This window comes from Athene noctua, chromosome 2, assembly GCF_965140245.1.
Source record: "Athene noctua chromosome 2, bAthNoc1.hap1.1, whole genome shotgun sequence".
NCBI classification, from domain to species: Eukaryota; Metazoa; Chordata; class Aves; order Strigiformes; family Strigidae; genus Athene; species Athene noctua.
Genome location: NC_134038.1, coordinates 27,810,534 through 27,827,209, shown reverse-complemented (window position 1 = coordinate 27,827,209; position 16,676 = coordinate 27,810,534). Strand labels below are relative to the sequence as shown.

The window sequence follows — 16,676 nt, the reverse complement described above, 5'->3', positions numbered from 1 at the left end:
GAACAGACGTGCAGCTTCCTCAGCTGCTGAGGTTGTTAAGAAACAGTAGGAGACACAGTAACAGATCCTGGCACTCCCACTGTAAATGGCTTGGGCACATTGTAAAGAAGTTAACTGAGCAAAACCAGAATAGGTTCACTTAAAATGTGCATGGAAAAAAGGTAAGATCAAGCATACCAACCTACATTACCCAGAGGAAACAAAAGAAATACCAGATTTCATTCATATCAAATAAATAAATGAGAAAACAAAACTATAAAAATCTTTGATCTTAATTAAAATTGAAAAAAGCTTGTGACAACTAACAAATAGCTTTGACACTGGCATAGCTTGGGTTTAAATCTGTCTCAATGGCTGAGAAAGAAATGGGTGAGGGGGGAGCCAAACCTGGACAAAACCCCCACAATTCTGGAAACATGTATGTGATTATTTACAGGAAGAAGTGGAACAGAAAATGGGAGATTGATACCTATTGTTCTATCCTCATTTTCTCCTCTAGCACAAAAAGAGAGAAAAGAAGAGGTAAACAAACACACCAAGGTACTATTACTCCATTCAGTCAGAGCTAGGATCTCAGGAGTCTCTCAACATATTTTCCTTCCCTCCAGCGACCCCAAACCCTGACAAGAACAGGGATAAGAAACTATTACCTCATTGGTTCTGCAGGGAGCCAGCAGCCTTCTCATCCGTTACTCCCCCACTCCTTGTTTCTTTTTCTTACTGTTTAAAATGATCTATCTTTCTCTTTTTTTACCATTTCAAAATGTAGACTTCAAACACATGCTCTGCTCTGCATCATGTTATGTCACACTGGAACATCTCAAAATGCTGAACTTCACTTGTGATTATTTATGTAAAAGCTTTGTTTTCTTTTAAACTGTGTGTATTTTGTTTGACTGTACCTACTGATAGCTAAATTCCCAAACCTTTAACCTGCCATCTCAAAGAAGCTGATGTAAAAGAGTCCATGTAGAGTTTACTGTCGGTCTGTAATGAGAGTAAAATTATAAATCTCCGTACTGAAAGCCAGCTGCTTCATTCTTAACTCTGATCCCCCCCTTTTCTTTTGCATTCTAGCTAGCATACAGCTGTAATAAATGTGGCTCTTCTCACAAGCCGTGCAGATGTTAACAGTTCTGTAGGACATCAAGAAACATTTCAAGAATCTTGTAAGTGCTGACTAAACTTGCTTGAATTACCCACACTACCTCCTCCACATTCCTATTCAGTAACATTAGCCTTCCTGAATGTATTAAGAAAAAAAAATAATTAGCATTGAAGCCAAGACATTAATACCTACGTCTAAATGCACTATCAATAAACAAGGAATGTTCTTAAGACATCAGACAACAGATACTGAGATAGTGAACCAAAAGAAGTCAATTTATTCTTTGTCAAGATGACTAATGCATTTTTCATTTCTTATCTATGCAAGAGTGGCTAAATGACTGTCTGAAAATATGTATTTATAAAAGTCACAGCTGGATGTATTTGAAAGAATGGATCAGAACTACAGCAAGATCTTTTCTTTTCTAGTAATCAAGTGGATTAATACTTAAATTAGAGTGAAGGAGTTCAAAGTGCTACCTAGTATATTTTTATTAAAGTTATATTAGCATGACAGTCATATGCATTAAAGATTAAGCTACAGCCTCAAACCACAGTCAGTTCTGGGCAGGAGCAAGAGTCCAGCTGTGCAGGTAGAGGACTAGATACCAAATGCATTCATTAAACAGATCTGTATTAGAAATACTGTTTTAACATTCTTCCTTCTTCAAGCAGCATGCTCATTTTGGCTGAGGTAGCTAATTTTTTTCATAGTAGCTACTAGGGATATGTTTCAGATTTGTGCTGGAAACAGTGTTGATAATATAGAGCTGTTTTAGTTATTGCTTAGCAGCGCTTACACGGAGTCAAGGCCTTTTCTGCTTCTCACCCCACCAGCGAGCAGGCTGGGGGTGCACAAGGAGTTGGGAGGGGACACAGCTGGGACAGCTGACCCCAACTGACCAAAGGGACATCCCACACCATATGATGTCATGCTCAGCAATAAAAACTTGGGAGTTGGCCAGGGGGCCACTGCTCAGGAACTCAATGGGAATTGGTGGGTTGATGGTAAGCAATTGTTTTCATTTGCTTTACTTGTCTTTCTTAGGTTTTACTTCTCTCTGTTATTTCATCACAATTTTTATTGCTGTTGTTGTGATTTTATTTTGGTTATTAAACTGTTCTTACCTCAACCCATGAATTTTCTCACTTTTCACCCTTCCAATTCCTTTCCTCCCATCCTGCTGCAGGGGGAATGAGCAAGCGGCTATGTGGTACTTAGTTGCCAGCTGGGGTTAAACCACGACAAGCAGAAAGCTTAGTCTCCCTTCTTTGGGGTAGGACTTTCAAAACATGTGAAGCAGTTTAGAAGCACAGTCACCAACAAAGACAAATGTGACTAGTACTCACGTATTACTCCAGACACTTGAAAATCCAACATCAAATACCCTACCCTATGTGTAAACTTCACACTTTCAAAACCTACTGGAAGGAGGGCTGCAGAGCAATTCACAGCACTGAGCCATAAAAAGATCACAATCTTTGACAAGTTCAGAAACAAAATGTGCAGTCGAGAGTTTCTACAGCACAGTTTTGAGATTGTCTCCAGTCAAGTGTCAATCTCAGCAGAGTTTCAAAGAGGACAGGGTAGGGAGAAATAAAACGAACATATCCGTACATTTCCTGCAAGAGATCGATAAAAAGACCTCACTCCTACAAAGACTCACAGACCTGCTCAACTTCAGATACTTATCCTATTATGGTAGAACATTTGAAGTTAAAATCAAATCTTTGAAGATGCAGGGCCCAAATAATTTACCATTTAATGTGGAATTCAGGCTATTGTTTGTTCTTTCATTTAGCAATACAGGAAATCTGAATACAAAGGAGAATTGCAACGTGCTATTTTTTAAATGCTTTATGACACTGCTTTTAAGAGTAATTTCATCAAAATGTCATAAAAAGTACCTTTAAGCATTTTGAGATAAGGAAAAAGACAATAGACTACAACCTTAAAAAGAAGTTAATGTAATATTAACAGAAGCTATGTAATTATCTAGTCCAAAACCTCAACCTGTCTTTAAGCTTCCCCAAACAAAATAAATTGAGAGAGGAGGAAAAAAAGAATTTTAAAAAAAGGAGAAAAATAAAAAGAGAAGAGAAAGAAAACCCACATGAGCCAGAGTCCCTCAGTGCTGTTATTCCTCCACGAGCGGAAATGTTCAGTTCAGTCATGGCTTAGGAGGCATAAACATCATTGAAATTCAAAGGCAGCTCTGAGAGAGAGGACGCCTCAATTGGTATGCAAGTGGTGTTTTCTCGCCCTGAATACATTATGAACTTGCAGCATGCTAATATGCCATGCTATCATAAGCACCAGATGGAACAGTAGGCAGTATATGTCCCATCAAACCTCAGGAAGATGTATTAATGTTCCTGCTCTTTTTTTTTCTTCCCTTCCCCTCCCCCTTCCCTACTACAACCCTTCAGCTGTGTCCCTAGACTGGCACATTTCTTAGCATCAGTCACCTGCTCCTGAAGCACAGTTCTCCAGGGTTGCCTCATCTTCACCAGGTGGTGCCAAGCATCTTTTCAATCTTTTTTATCGTAGAAGGTAAAGGCCACGAGACGTGTCAGGCTGTGCTTACTGAAGGGTACCGAGTACAAAAGATAACATCATGAGATAAACGATAGATGAAGAAAGACTTTGGGTTTAAAGCTAGCACAATAGTTTCAAATTATGTATAAGTAGCGCAACACAAATTTCCTCCTCAGTACTACTGGCAAATGAAGAATTGGGGTGCAGCAGCAAAGGGTAAGATTTTCTGTGTAATCAAATAAAACAGAGGAAACTGATGTAAAGATCTGTGAACTAAATTCCTTTTTTCACCACACTGGAAACCTTTACGGAGAAGACATACACAATTCAACAGCCATTTATAGAGTAGGGGGCAGGGTTTAATTTTAAACTGGAGTATGAAAATGGCACACAGGCAAATGAGTTTACTTTTAATTAGAGAATTACATTATTTGATTTTGATCAGGATTGCTTGGACCTGTATATGATTCCAAGGAAGTGTAGTATTTTAATACTGCTCTGCATCATTGATGAATTTAGTCAAAGGAAGGTTTATATGACTAAAGAGAAATGTAATCTAGTATTCTGTAGGAAAGTATATGCATATGCATACAAAACTAAAACAGAATTTCTGGTACCACCTGAATTTGTCCTATCTGTTCACAGAAATATGCCTCCTATTGAAATATATAGCTTGCAAGAAAATTATTTTCTTTTTTTTCCTTCTACTGGGCCCTTCAAATGATAAAATACTGTCCTCGGAACTGAAAATGAAGTGTCTGTGCATTCAAACCACACGAAAGACATAAGAAGGCTAAAGAAAAGCAAATCAGCTTTTCTCATTTGAAGTTTTAATGTTCAAGTATTTTTAAATAAGTTTGTTTTTCAGAAAGAAACCACATCAGTAAACATTTTGCTAATTTCTGATATTTTAGAAACCACCTGCTGATTTACAAACAGCTCTCACTATGCATGTAAATCTATTATTTTTCTAGCAACTTTAGCCTTCTCATAATACAGTCTAATTCTACAAGATGATGAGTATTCGCAACTCACATGAACTTTTCTGGGAATTAAAATTGCTCAAAACCTGACAAGAGCTACTTACATGAGTTATCCGTTTTATGTATAGGAAGGATTTTTTCCAAGTATTAAAGGTCTAGTTGACAGGGATTTCCCCCCACTCATCCAATTCTAACTAAAATTAAAAAGAATGTTCTTTCAAACAAAGCACTTTACAACTGTTATTCCCAAATAACAGGCATTATTCTAGCATCTATTAAGTCCAGATAGACTCTAATGGAAAGATGTCTTAGGGACTGAGTCAGAAATCAGACCAATTTTTTTCCTTTTCCTATGGAATATTGGGGGGCTCATTTTGTTATTTAATGTATAGCTTTAAGGGTAATTTGCTAGATTATGATTTGCATTGTGCAAATAAGTCTATTTAAGTCCATTATCCTGAATTATAAAGTAATTTCTGACACCTTAACAGCACTCAATTTAATTACAACACACTGAAACAGTACAGCTAACTCCCAAAGGAACCTGTTTGGATCAGAAGATGATGATATATGCTAGCTGTTGATCATCTTTCACCATCAGATCTGTTTTAAAGAACGGTATCATAATATCTGCATTGTCATATTATTTTGTGGCAAAGAGCCCTCAAAAATCCAGTAGTTGCATGCAACAATGTGTGAATATCCCAGGCTTGTAAGCAGACATATTTAAAAAGCAGCAGCTTTACTGTAATGACCAAAGGAGACAAAAAAAGGCTTTGATTTTGATTCAGCAAGCGTCAATTTCTGCAGCAGAATCCCCATTAGGTAATTCATCAAGACATCTATTTTCATTCTATTATCTAGTGTGGCAAGACAGCAAAAACACTTACAGCCTCCAAAAAAGAAAAACACTTGTGACAAAACTATTAAGCATTCCTGGTGATTAAGTAATAGACACTCATTCTTTCAAGACTGTCTTGAACCAATACCCCAGACAAAACCATGCAATCATATTTGCTTGGTGTCAGGATGAAATCAAGTCATCATGATTTTCTGTATTCCTTCAAGAAAAAGCAAGTCATTCAGCAGCATCCATAAAGCTCTTTCTGAAAGAATATAGAAGTTAACTAAGGAGAGAGTATAACATTTCTCTTGTGGCTCTACAGAGGGATGCAGGTCGATACCTGAAACGCAGGTAGTGTTTTTATCTTTGGAGCGTTTACAGACTCCCAAGCAGAAGCAGACAGAAGGAAAAGCTGTACAGTGGGATAAACTAAAGAATTCTGTTTCTGCCAGTCTCTGAAGATCAATTACCATTACTTTCCTTCCTCAAAATGAAAGGAATTGGAAATTTCTGCTCCTACTATACCAATTTACATGTCAGAGGAAGACGCCTAGCTGGTCAATTGAGAAGCACCCATGCAAATCCAACCTTGATTCCATCAAGACGTGGTTCTGTCCACGCAGAGGAGTCTGAAGAGGGCAAAGTAAGACTATAACACTGTCTCTCCCTCAGATGGCAGAGAACCTGTTATAGACACTCTGAAGACTCTGCTTTCATACCAAGCTCTCAATGAAAGTTTCATGCACAGATTCATCTCCTGTGCAGCAGCCTTGCTTATTAAATATAGAAAACCCAAATACAGATTTGCTTTTACAACCAGAGAATAATGTAAAGAGAGATGTAAGTAAATTAACAAAACAAGATGAGCATTCTTCAAGATATTTTAAAAATTTAACATGAGAGACACAAATAGTACCCCCAGAGAGGCCACTGTCTCGCTTCTCTTCCATTTGCAAGGGCACAACAAAGTGCTCACTTAGGACTTTGCGATTTAAAATATACACTGCACAGATCCCCTCTAAAAATTGCAAAGGATTTCACTTTTGTTTCTGAAGATGGAATGCAATCTAATGGTGATCTCAGTGTAAAATAATCAAATAATTACCTTAACGAGGTAATTTAAATTACTTCCAAGATCTAATATGAATGAGATTGACAGAAGCTCTCTCGGGACCCTAGAGCAAGGAGATCCTACAGCACCATGGAAGGATGAACTCAACCGATGTGGACCACCTGAATTCTAGAAACAGTTTTACCACCGTCATCCCTCTCTCAGCAGAGAAATGAAAACTAAAACCACCAAGACCAAAGACATGGTAAACTGTTGCAAACCAGTTTCCAAGAAGAAAACCAATTACTTTCAGAGCTACTCAATGACAGTGCCATCTGACCTTGCTGGATATCTAATTATACCCTTTCTTTTACAGACATAAGCAAAGTTGCTTTAATGAGCACCTTTCCGCTTTCTTTAATCTGTTAGTTACTCTCAGAGTCCCTATGGTTCACTCAGTGTTTCTCAGTGTGTACTTTCAAAACTGATACAAACCACTATTCCTTCTCAAAAAGTACAAGGTTGTCACATCCCTGGTTTTTAAAGATCATTTTTGTACATTGTAGTATTTATAGTTTTAAAAAGTCAAAATAGTGTCCCTTATACAGTTCCAGAAAAAGAAAAGTAGCTAAAAGAAACTAACACTGTCCACAGAAAATGACCTCTTCTAAACTTTGATTAGCAAACTTTCTCCTAACTAGAATACAAATAAGTGTGTGCAAAGCTAGCAGATATAATTACACAATCAACAATTATGTGGTGAAATGGACTGGAAAAATAAAATTAAAACAATAAATGTTAATTTGTATTTGCTAACCACAAATGTTGTGGCTGATGCTCTGCAAGGCACAAAACCCTTTAAAAAAAGACTCTCATAAAAATTCAAGGAATGATATGGGGAAGTCACATATAGGAAAGTCTATGAAAATGACATTCATCTGGATTATAAAATAATTACAATGAAAATTCAAGATTCTGTACATGTGCTTGTTGCCCTGTTTTAAAAGGGCTACCAGAATATATTTGGAACACACAGTTTAGAAGCAAGAATCAAATTATGACTGTATTTTCATATGAGATGAATGCACACATTTTCCAAACTGTAATCTTGTGGCAGGAAGACTGTTTGAGTCATGTGTGTTTGCATGACTCACAAAACACATATTAAAGAGAGATCTGAAAGAAGGAAGGGGAAAGGCCGTGTATCACTAAACCAGGAGATTACTCCTTTAGCAGGATGTGGTTTCAAAACAGGAGCACAATAAGACAGTGAACACAGCATTGCTGGAAGAATTGGAGATAAAGGGGGGACTACAGGAATCTGCACAGGAGGGTTCCCAAGGCTTGGAAAGGTGGTTTATAAGCACATAAAGAAAATTCCAATAAAGCATTAGAACTGAAAGGGTGCCAAGTTAAATTTTAGAGCTGCTTTCTAAATGACTTATAGAAGACAGAATAGTACATTAACCTCCAGAAGAAGAAAGATGTATCAATAAGCTGAAAAAGGCAATGGACTATGAAAGGTAAACATATTCCTGCTTCTTGAATCATCATTTCAAACTTCACTGAAGTTATGCACATACAAATCCAACTTCCTCAAATCTCAACTCATTACAGCAAACCCTTTTTTTAACCAGTTATGATATAGGCCTGACCCTACACCAGATCTACACAAATGTGCAGTATGCTTGAAGGGTTACCAAAATACATTCTTATTCCTTATACCTCAGCCTCTCCTCCAAGAGGTGATCAATACCAATTCCTTTTGCTCTTCTATTTCCACTCTTCTTTTGGTCTTTGTCAGCTCAGTATTGTCAACATGCAAAAATGCAGCAGAGCTTGTTACATTCTGCTTCCAAAGGGATGTCCATAATGAATAAGAATACAAGCAGTACTCTTAATAATTGTGTCCACTGATGACGGTATCTCTTTTCAATCTTCAGACAGAATTCCTGCAACCTTTGACTTACAATTTGTGCTTGTTTAGAAGCATGGTTAAGTTGCAGGCACTGTTCCAGAACATATATCCACATTAATGCTGAAAGAGTCAGCTGGATAATTTAAGTTAATTCAGACGTGTAGGTCCTACCAGGTAGTTATTCCTCATGAAAATTTCACAAGATTGCTAGATCCCAAGAGAAAGAAGAAGAAGTAAATGCACAACTCATTATGCAACATCATGGAAAAGATCAAGTAAGGCTGTAGCTTCACACCACAGGAATTTGGGCAGGAGATTTTTAGAAGCTGGAACAGTTCAGTGTCTCTTTTGACACTACAGCCTTAAACCAGCTGCAAGAACATTACTACCAGGTGCTGTGCTGCAGCACAGGGACAAAATCAAGAGGTTTGCAAACCTCCAGTTGAAGCAGCTCCTCTCAAATCCCAAGGTCTCCAGTGTCTCAAGTTCTTCTGCAATTAATGCTCACACTGAGGCTATTTCTCCATACTCTGCCTGTAACTGGTAGTAAAGAAAAAATTACTAGTAGGGAAAAAATAAAAATGAAAAACCCCAACAGCATAGAGGAATTCAGCTCTGGTATGTGGAAGCACAGCTCCATGAGACAGCACGGGAAAGAGATGCAGCATTTTCAGCCAGCACTGAACCTGGCAATTCCTGCTCTTCTACCACCATGCAAAGGCAAAGTTCATTCTACAAGTTACAGAACAAGTAATGGTTTCAGATCAGAGTCAATGAGTAAGTAACGTTAGATACCCAGAAGCTCAACACTGATTATATTTTCCCCTGAAACACAACACAAAAGCAAGTGTCATGGACTGCTGTGGTCTCCACAGTACACAGGGCTGAAGCATGTCAGACTGGATGTCCAAAACAGCTAACAGATCCATTAGAACAAAGAACCATCATGCAGACTGAAGTGACCTCAGAAGATCAGATAGTCCACCTCCTTCTGCCTCAAAGCATGTGCAGCTAGATCAAGTTACCAGGGGTTTGTCCAATACGGTGTATTTAATAATAGAACTATCACTGCCTCTCTAGACAGCCTGTTTCACTGTCTGACCATCCTTATGGTGAAGAATTTTCTTCCTGGCATCAACTTGGGATTTATCATGGCCCATTACTTGCACCTGTTGCCTCTCATCCTATCACTATGCACCTCTGAGAAGAGTTTGGCTCCATCTCTCTTCTGTACACCTTCCCATTAAGTAGCTGTAGACAGCTTACAAGAGAAAAAATGATATAAAGTTAGTTATATTTAACTAGCAACTGCCTACAGCTCACCAACAGGGAAATACTGAAGACAGGATGCTTTACTCCTGTGTTTCAAGAGCCTCAGTAACTTGGATACATTGCATCCACACACTACTCCCTCCTCCAGAAAAGATGTCCATATCCTCACCTTCAGAAGATTGGCAAGTAGAACTGGTTTGTGTAAGACACAGCTAGGCGAGACGGAAGAGGTGAGCTTTGATTTTATTCAAGTCTTTTTAGTGGAAGCCTCACTCTGGAAGTGAAAGACATGAATTCAAATCCTCCTTCTGCTTGCTCAAGCTTAGGTCTGTAACGTAGTCCCTTGGCAGCAGGGAAAGCTACTGTCCAGCAGTGGCTTACTCCAGATGGGAGTAATCTCCCATCACTCTTGTCCTGCCCGAGAATGGAGCAGGAAGCATTTCAAGAGGGACCAAGGCCTGAGATCAACCACAGCAAGGAGGAAGTGGCTCCTGCACTGGTCCTGCTCTTCACCTGGTGAATCTCACCAGAGGCAGAAACAAATGTACATCTCAAAATGCAACGTGGCACAGAGACAGCTGAGCTCCTGGAGAGCTGAGCCAGTGAATATAAATATAAATAGCATGGTACAGCACGGCTTCACCAGCTTTGCAGAGGAACTGCGTGAATGTGGATTTAGCATAGTGGGATACTGAATGAAATCAGCCTTGCCAAGCGGGCCAATATGGCTAGACTGTGTCTGCGTATAAGTAAAAATCCAAGCACTACTGTGCCCTATAGATTTCCCGATTTAATCTCTATTTGCCTCAACATCGCTAGCTCCATGCTCCGTTTTACACCACACACATTTCTGGGAACAGAAAGTAAGCCTGCACTTGTGAAGAGACCAACATTTCTGAATATGAATTGGGCTTCCTCTGAGATTACCTACCAGATCCAACTGTGCAAAGACTCACATACAAAAATGCTTCCATTCCAAAAAAACATAGGCTTGAACTCAGCACTGGTCTGCTTAACCCTATCGATACTGAGAAGGATCTTAGCATGCACAGGCACAGCTTGACATGCTTGGGAAACTTTAAAACTGAACAGTGATGCATTTGGAATGAGGACAGATCGAGGCATGCAATTTAGAAGCCAGCTACTGCTTCACGTGTAGAGGTCATGTTATGCACTTAGATTTAGTCTGTGGTCTGGTAACAAGAGATCAGGCTTCGGCTGATTTTTTTTTTAAGTTATCCTTAATGTACGCACTTGGAAGAAAAAAGGATGCAGCAAACAAACTAGAAAATTCGTGCAGGTATTTGTGCAGGTCCTGAAAAGAACCAGTTATCATGTCTTCTTCTACTCTTAGATGTTATTCAGACTTTTCAAATTGGCATATCACATACTTTTAGAAATTATTTTTCCCAAAATTGATATTAAAGTCTTTAAAAAAAAACAACCAAAAAAACCCCACCAAACACCAAAAAAAAAACCCCACCCACATATACACAGATCACATTGATCTGCAAGCTATGATGACCATGCCTTAAATATATGAGTATGAAGTCCAAAATCTTCAAATTAAGATGTGATCAGTGCTAAACACCCTACAGACACCAAGGCAAGGAACTACCAGTCCTCTGAAACTGACTTGTCCGTTAAGTCTTCAGTTAATGGTGTGAGTCGAAAAGCACTAAATCTTCACAGGGAAAGTGTGTTTGGGACACTCCTTAAAAATGTATCTATTAAATATATATATATATATATATATATATAAACAGCTATTTCTGCAGCATGATTCGCATCCCATGATGTGTTAGTTACTTTCCATGTATACATAGCAAGATGCAGTTCACAGCTCCATGGGTTGAAAATAAGCGCAATAATATCATGCAGACTTTAAAATTCATTACTACCATAAAAGAAGAATGAACTTTTAATATTTTGAAAAGCAAGTCATTACACATCATCTCCCAAGCCCTACGATATATATCTGAAGAACCTAGTGACTCTTAGGGAAAGAGCTTTTTCACTCCAATCTGGAGTATCCTGAAGAAGATAAAGTCATTATGTAGGATGATTGGGATAATGATGCAAGGTTAACACTCGGACTTAAGTGCTTCCAGACACATTTTCCCTATTTGGCAGGAAACTTGTTTTGTAAGACACAGAATTGTCCTAATATAACAGCATAGCAACGGCAATTTAAGACAGAACAAGTTGGTTAATGGACTATTAGGAGACTTTTGCTGTATAACAGCATTTAGAGGCATGTATTTAAAAAACAGGTGGATAATCCAAATGTTCAGTTACTAGGACACTAACAGTTATGTCCATGGCAATTTTGTTTCTGTTCTTTAAACAAATCATCACTTGCAAGCACTAATGTTAAAACCAGAAAGCCAGTCTAGTACACAGTGGCTATAAATGCCAAATCAATTTTCAGCAGATAATAAAGTCCATGTTTTACAATCAGCAATGCACTGTTTTACTACCCAAAATGTAAGCTAATAATATATAGCTCTGCTAAATGGAAAATGCAGATATGCTGTTAAGAAACAGGCTGGCTGTGAGATGATGGATCATTTCTGCTGGGACCTTCTTAAAGCTATGTGCAAATGTTTTGAAAATATCACATGATGTGGCCATGTGTTAAAAATTACAGCCAGTTAAGTTCTCTGCTAAGAAAAATATGTGGGCAATTTATGAAATGCACTCCAGGATGGAGATATCTTAAGTAAAACCAGATTTTGAAAACAAACCCATTTTTTTTGAAACATGAACTTAAAAAAAAAAAAAAGTTGCAGCCACATCTGGAGAGCAGAAGTAAAGAAAGGGTGGTCTGACCTAATACCAGGCCATCTTCTGAAAGAGCAGCATTATTTCTGGGCTACAATGACTGTGATCACTGATTGTCCTTTTAAGGAAACCATACTGAATACTGCCATGGGCAATAATAAAGCATTTTGTAGGCCAACATCTGCTCTTTGAAAGTACTATAAAATGACTGATAGATTTGTAATGTTTCATAAATAAAGTCTGGAATAAACAGTTCTTTAAAAAAAAAAAAAAAAAAAAAACCACATTCACAGGAATCATACAAACTGGCGCATGGCATTAGATTTGAACACTGTACCCCCAGCATCAATTATTTAGAGATAAGCACTTCCTAGAGTTCACTACATAGAATGCCAAAATGGTTAACTTGGTTACTGCAAACTGTATGTTAACGAGATTATCTTTCTAGAGACTTTTCTCAGAGTTGCAGTAGTGCCTTAACAGAGATCTGAATCGTTTTTACAGCGTTTCATTAGTAAGACTTGCTGCTGTCACTTTGCCCTGACAGGGAAGAAAGGATGTGACTGGCCAGTCACAATTATAACAGTACGAGCAGTTCGCCTTTGAAGGGCAAACTTAGTTCGTGTAAAAGTGTTATCACTACACATAAACCAGAACCCGTTTTTATTACTTCCTGTTCTTTCCCCAAAAGAAGGACTTCAGATGTCAGAATCACTAAAGGGATGCTTCTGAAATCAAGACTTCACACATCCACAAAAGGCACTGACATAATATCAGATTACATAAAAATACACATCCTTTTAATCTCCTGTACATAATGTGCTTACTTTTAAAATACAAAATCTGCCCCAGATGGCTAATAATGCCCATTTGAAAAAACCCAACACCACAATATTAAAGGGCTAAAATATGCTGTGAACAGATTGAGAGGCAGTTCATCCTAGAGGAGAGTAAAAAAGTGCAGATGGGTGTCAAAAATAGCCAAGTGTCAGATCTGTTCAAGTATCTCCATTCTGGCACATGCTCCCAGTCACAGCTGTTAGTGTATTCTCTGTATCCAAGTGCAAGGTTTTCTAACACTCCGAGCTGACATTAAAACACACTTCTTGCTTGCTACTGCTTTAAGAGAATGCTGAAAATTAAAGATTTATTCAATGGTAAAGCTTAACGAGTATTGATAAGGGTATACATACTGGAGTATAGCACATGCCATTTTGATTAAAGATGCATGAAATTTTAACCAGCAGGTAGATTAAGTAATTTACATGCCAAAGGCTTAATAGGTTTTCAAAAACCTCCACTCTGGGCATTCCCACACTGTTTGCCAATAGCCCCAAATAATGCACACAAGGATCAAAACTGCTAAGATTGTGTCGGTTTAGTACATTTAAATATCTTAATAAAACACAGAAATAGTAAACTGCACAAGAAGATGAGTTTCGTACAAATACAAGGGAAATGTCAGTGGATTCAAATTATGCAGAATGCAGTCTTCCAAATTAATGAATTACCATGATATTTCTAATGAAGACCATTCCCAGGAATGTAATGCATGCAAATCAAATTTGACGTTTAAAGGGTTAAATTGACCTTTCATAGTCCTCAGTTGTTATCTATGCAAATTAATTTGCCCATATTTCAACCATATAAATCCTCTTAGCCTTGTGCCTTGAGCAAACAGAGCCCACTTTCTTGTTACAACCAGAGGATCAGCAAACATACCAGCAGTAGGGTATGACCGCGTATAAAAATCCTAAAAGGAAAACATTCTTCCAACAACTGGCAATACCTACATGCAACTGTGGTTGCAGCAAACTGGCAGATACTGTTTCAAAACACCATCTGTGAGGTGTACAGACTCTCTGTGATCAAGCGTAGCCTCTTCTGCCTGTCCTAACCAAATAATCCACAAGAACCAGCCAGCTGTAGGATCTCTAGCCCTGTCTTTTTTTATCCAGAGACACAGGCTGCTATAATCAGGCACATGGCTTTCTTCAGACCTCACCAAAGGGGAAAAAAACAAACAAAACAATCTAAATTCAATCCACTCGGTTGTGGTCAAGCATCTCACAAAACCCCTCAGACAAATCACCCTGCATAGAAGCACCGTTTTCACTGGCAATAACACTTATCAATTAGACAAGCAATTGCAAGATCCAAGGATAATATTTTCCTGAGGAAACCGACCTATTAAAATTTCCAGCTCCACAGCAATTCCTCTAATTCAGCAGATTTTTTTATTGTTTTATTTTGAATCAACATATTTTAGTGATCTGCCTGGTGACAGTTAAGGACTCTGATTTAGGACAACGCCGGAATAATTTGTTTTATACATCTCCTTCACTCCTCTAACATAAACAGCTTTTTAGAGAGATAATTTCAGCTGATGGGTGAACGCTGTGAATGATCTCTACTGATCAAATGTTTGCAGATTCAAGGTACAGCTGACAGTCATGAAAGCCAGCGCAAAGCTGTATTTCTCTGCTAAAATTGATCCCCCGTGCAGAGACCCGCACCCACAAAGCCAGTGACTTTCTGCTATTTCTATCCCTTTTCATTGAAACATCCAGTCCTGCTGTAAGTATCATCTCTGGCAGTTCCCTCACACAAATTCCCCTCCCCCAAACATATATACACAACAGAATTAGCATCTACGATCGCTCCGTACCAGTATCAGCTTGCAAATCACCCTCTATATTTAAAAAAAAAAAAAAAAAAAGGGAAAGAAAAGAAAAAAATACTATCAAAAAAACAATTAGCGTTTCCTCATTTAAAACCGAAAGAGCTGCAATAATTTCAACTCACCAGGCATCCTTGGATAAAATATACCACACTGTAAATGGCTCTCTCCTAAAAGCAAGCTTATTTAGGGCTCAGTGCCTCCTGTTCTGGAATGAACAGAGAGAAGCGAGGAGGGCCATCAGAACTGGCTGTGGCAGCGTAGCTGGAGGCAGGATGCTGGGCGCGTGCGTTTGCCAGGCAAAGACAGATGGAGAGCTGACACTCTGTATTGCACTTGGAGCAGAAATGTGAATGATGACAGGAGCACATGTGGCCTTGAACCCAGCCCTGTCTCTTCAGGCAGAACAATGACAGGGATGTGTGTGCAAATTATCACAACCCCGGCTCCCCTCAGCTGACTCCTTTTACTCTACCTTTCACACCAAGTTCCAGATGACCAAAGAATAGAAAGTAAAATGCAGAGTGATAAGCCAAACGCTGAATTATTCATTTTTTCTTTAAAAGTTAACCCTTTCTTCTGCTGACAATAATTAAAGAAAAAAAGCATCATTTCCAATCAGCTCTCCTCCAAAAGTGGAAACAAATTCTTTATTTTAACAGCCATAATTTTGCACTCCATAGGACTACGTTTGTTTATTTAGCTGAAAATTCAAAACGTGCACAAGGATATACAAGAGAGTCGCCCCCTCCTCTTCCTCCCCTCCCCACACTTTTGTCATTATTATGCTGTTTTACTCTAGTGAATGGAGTATCAAAATCACTCCCTTTCTCAGATTCTCAGTAGTATGTGTAAAATAGAACACACTTAGAAAGCAGACCACTTCTATTTTACTATAGTGCTTTTAACCCCCTGGGATTCCTGCATTGATATGTTCCAAACATTTGCAGCTTACTCTCCTTTACCTTGCATGGTGATTCATGGGGGATGAAAACAAAATCTTCCCTGTAAAGCTTTTTCAAAAGCTAAACAATCATGTCCTCCCAATTTCTGATTTTGCACACCCCTTAAATGTTTATCCTTCACATGAATAACGTATGCCTGGCTAGGTTCAATGCACTCTTCCCTATTAAGCTTTAATGGACACCATGATACATAAAACTACAAGTCTTTGTTATAGTGCTTTATCTAAAGCTGGCTATTTTCTTCTCAGCAGTCCCTCTTTAGTCCTTTGTAAAACATCTTTGCCTCTTAGGAGAAACATACGCCTGACTCGCATGCCTTCTCTGTAGCACGTATAGCCTTGCACAAAATTCCAGGTGCAAGGAAAAATATCTTCTTTTTTAAAACTCTCTTTCCATTTAGAGCTTGCGAAAGCTTCTCCCCTTTAGTAACAAGTATTACTCCAGCATTTAGCACATAGGTCCTGGTTCAGACTTTCGCCTTTGCAATATACACTTAAACCAAGGCAGCGATTCTCAGTCAGATCTTCAGGAGC

General features: G+C 38.5%; 1 protein-coding gene across 5 annotated transcripts in view; it reads right to left on the bottom strand.

The window, feature by feature from the left end:
• The window catches only part of RUNX1T1 (RUNX1 partner transcriptional co-repressor 1), a 117,118-nt gene that overhangs the window by 66,235 nt on the left and 34,207 nt on the right, over positions 1-16,676 (bottom strand). The window contains exon 1 of one of the 5 annotated variants that reach the window (XM_074898735.1): positions 15,304-15,429. The exons of the other annotated variants lie outside the window; for them this stretch is intronic. Within the exon in view, the coding sequence (XP_074754836.1) occupies positions 15,304-15,310 (7 nt within the window). The 5' untranslated portion in view covers positions 15,311-15,429. Of the gene's footprint in view, positions 1-15,303; positions 15,430-16,676 lie in introns of those variants that run through there. 5 annotated transcript variants of the gene reach the window in all.